This window comes from Rattus rattus, chromosome 12 (genome assembly GCF_011064425.1).
Source record: "Rattus rattus isolate New Zealand chromosome 12, Rrattus_CSIRO_v1, whole genome shotgun sequence".
Classification (NCBI taxonomy): domain Eukaryota; kingdom Metazoa; phylum Chordata; class Mammalia; order Rodentia; family Muridae; genus Rattus; species Rattus rattus.
The window spans coordinates 71319145-71322650 of NC_046165.1; the positions used below are offsets into that span (position 1 = coordinate 71319145).

Here is a 3506-nt window from a genome sequence, read left to right on the forward strand (position 1 = left end):
TGCCTTTAAATGCTACCGAGAAAATTCAATAAGAGCCCAGCGTCGTTAATTATATCCTTTCTCTGAAATCAAAAGGGTTATAAAATAATTCAACATAAATCACACTTACCCTTCACAGCGTTATCATCTGTAGGGGAAATGGACTAATCAACCAATCAAGAGTAAACTTGCTTCTCTCCTAAAAGACCTGGTAGTAAAAAAGGCAATGCATATTCAACTATCACAAGAGTGAATCAGGTTCAGCAAGCCAATAGTTAATTATACCTACTCTTAGAGTTTGGATGTTCTTGAAATTATACCTCCCTTGTCAGAAGTTGAAGTATTAAGGAATCAGTTTTTGACACAACTTTATTGCCACTGACTCATCAACTACTCAAAAGTACACTTTAAATTATGCTAATGTTTGATTCCTTCAGACCATGAAGATAAAGCAGAGAACTCTTTCATTAATTTATTTATTCACTTTACAACCTAATATCAGCACCCCTCTCCTCCCAATTCCCCACCATACATCTCCTCCCCCCACTTCCCCCTCCCCTTCTCCTTTGAGAAGGGGACAGCCCATCCAGGGTATCGCCCAAACCTGGCACATCAAGTTGCATCAAGGTGCATCCTCTCCCACTGAGGACAGAATAGGTGACCCAGTTAGAACAACAGGCTACAGTCAACATATATGAACAGCCCCCACTCCAGTGGTTGGGGGACCTGCTTGAAGACCAAACTTCATATCTGTTACATATGGGGGGGGGCTAGATCCAGCCCATGCTCACTCTCTGGTTGGTAGTTCAGTCTCAAGCAGAAAATTCTTTTTTCTTTCATTTTTAATTCACATTCCATTCATTCACATCACAAATGATATCCCACTTCCCAGTTACCCCTCTACAAAACCCCCATCTCACATCTGCCCTCTCCCTCCTCCCCTTTGCCTCTATGAGGGTGCTCCCCTACCCATCATCTCCCACCCCACCAGTCCAGCATCTCCCTACACTGGGGCATCAAACCTCCAAGGACCAAGGGCCTCCAAAGCGGAGAATTCTTTAGGAAGCTATTTGTACATTAACCTCAGTTCATCTCCTTCTCTATCCACTACAAGAGCAGAGTAAGGTGATTGATAAACACACTTTCACAAACACCAGAAAGACAGAGCAGCAGCAGAAAGCAAGAGTGTAGAAATCGAGTTAATTTTCTTGAAGAGCTTGGATCTTTAATGAAACATAAAAGGAAAGATGTGATGTGTTTCTTTAAATCAATTGTGTTGCACCTACTTGAGGTTCACAACTGTATGTTTGGTAGAGGATACATGTGGGTAATCAAATGATCACATTGGAGTGAATCAATATGCCCATCATTTTCAGGTACGTTTTGGGTGTTTGACAAGAACAGCTAAAATCACGTATTTAACAAAAATCCACTATACACTGTAGTTTAATTATAGTACTGACATTGTACAATATAACTCTGAATATATTGATACGACATATTACTCTGGTTTGAACAAACTTTAGCAATTTACACTCTAGGTACACAGTCAATCACTTTCATACATTGTATAATATATATATTATACAACATATATACATATATATTCATGTTTAATCCCCAAAATAGCAAAAGCAATTATCTAGAGTCAAAAGTCCATGAGGGCCAGAGATTGTGATACTGAAACTGAAGGCTTCACACATGCTAGGAGGCTGAATGTCAAATTTAAATTTGCTAGAGCGTGTTTTTCTAAGCAGAACATCACCAATTCCTGTAGAATCTCCGATACAGAGTTATTGGACTGCTGAACACATGGGCATGCCGGGATCGGCTCACACAGAAAGGAGATGCAAGTTGACTCCTTATTTCAGACGTCGCTCTATGCATCTACTCACCCAACTATTCATTTTCTAATGTTAGCCTAAACCAAGATACTCTGAATAAATATCAATTTTAAGTAATTATTAAGCAGCAATTAACAATATGTTTTAAACTTCCTGAGTCATCTTGGGTCTTATCTTGCATACTTTAGTATCTTTATCAGTTTTTTCCATTCACAAACAATGTGACAAATGCTCTCATGAAATGTCTGACACAGCAAAAGGGCGCCACTCTAGCCCCGGAGGCAAGTTTGAAGACAGGCTGCAGGTGCCTGGGGAGCAATGTGTACTTGCTGTGCAGAAGTAAACGGCTGAGTCTCCAGGCTCAGTGGCTGCGATGTTCAGGGAAAGGTGTTTGGTTTTCTTATCAAACAACAGGGTGAGTCTTTGGGTCTGCTTTCTTTCCATATTTGAACGGATGTCAATGATGAACTGAGGACGCCTCCCAGGCTCTTGCTTATACCAAGGGAAGTAGACGGAGGCACTGTCTGTGTAGGAGCAGTTGATGAGGGCAGTGGCTCCCTCCTGGACACTCAGGGAGGAAGGGTGCTGTTTCACTTGCTCGCCTTGGCTCTCCCCTATGCAGAAAGATGGAGAGAAAGGTCAAATCGTCAACCTTGCTTATATTTTCCCTACAGTAAGGAGAGAAAAACTGAATAAAGCCACTTTTCTGAACATTTAAGGACCATCCACTAACATACTCGATGCCCAGGTACCCCGTTCACCCAGCACCCATCCTCAACTCACAGTCCATCTTCAGCCAGAGGAAAAGAAACAAAGCATGAACGGCCGTCTTCATTGTGCTTCCTATTCAAATCAGTTGTAGATGCTCAGTCTGTAGCCAGCTGAGACACTTGCAAGTTCAGATTGGCCCTTGTTGTTCTTAGAATCATACATAATGAGTGATTGGCCCAGACCCAAAAAAAAAAAAAAAAAAAAAAAAAAAAGCCGGCTCTTTCAGAATTGACAGAGGTGTTCTGCCATGCATCAGCTGAGGTGCACTGCCACCCTGTGGTCGGATGTCTAACTGCTGAAATCTAGTTGGCTTTCATCTTACTCTAGGAAAGACGAACGCATAAAAAGGAAAATCTCCGAGTCCACTGGCCCCCAGCAGCAGCTGTGGGACTTGGGGTGACAGGGGTTGGGTTCCTACCAAATTCTGAGTGCAGGATATAGCCTCTTCCGGGGAGCAGACTAGTTAGCAGTCTGTCCCAGCAGAAAGGCCTGGTGGGGTGGGAGGGGTGGGGACATTGGTGTGGAGATGGGGGTGGGAGTGGGGAGGAGGTATTGGATGTGGAACAGTCGGGGGTGTGAAGGTGGACCTGGAGAGGAATAAAATCTGGAGTGCAAAAATAAATTTAAAAAAGAAAAAGAAAAAGAAAAATCTCCGGAGGAGATTCCAGCCCCCGTGTGCCATCCCTACTCCTCAAAGAATAACTGTGCTCACGTAGACTGTGCACCAGCCTAACAAGGGTGGGTGCCTTACCTTCCTATTCACGCATCTGAGTACCACATCCTCAGACCTAGCTGTGTTGAGTAGCCAGTGAACCAGTATAACCAGTGCTTCAGATCTCAATTAGCCTACTCCATCCCTATACCCCCAGGCCTAGTAGTGGCTACTCTAACTGTAAACCAGCCCATCCAGTT

At 43.3% G+C, this 3506-nt stretch overlaps 1 gene segment (V, D, J or C); it reads right to left on the reverse strand.

The window, feature by feature from the left end:
* Positions 1-1040: 1040 nt before the first annotated feature.
* On the reverse strand, positions 1041-2704 carry LOC116913482. The segment is given in 2 exon segments: positions 1041-2437; positions 2607-2704. Coding segments are annotated over 2 exon segments (432 nt in total).
* Positions 2705-3506: the final 802 nt, after the last annotated feature.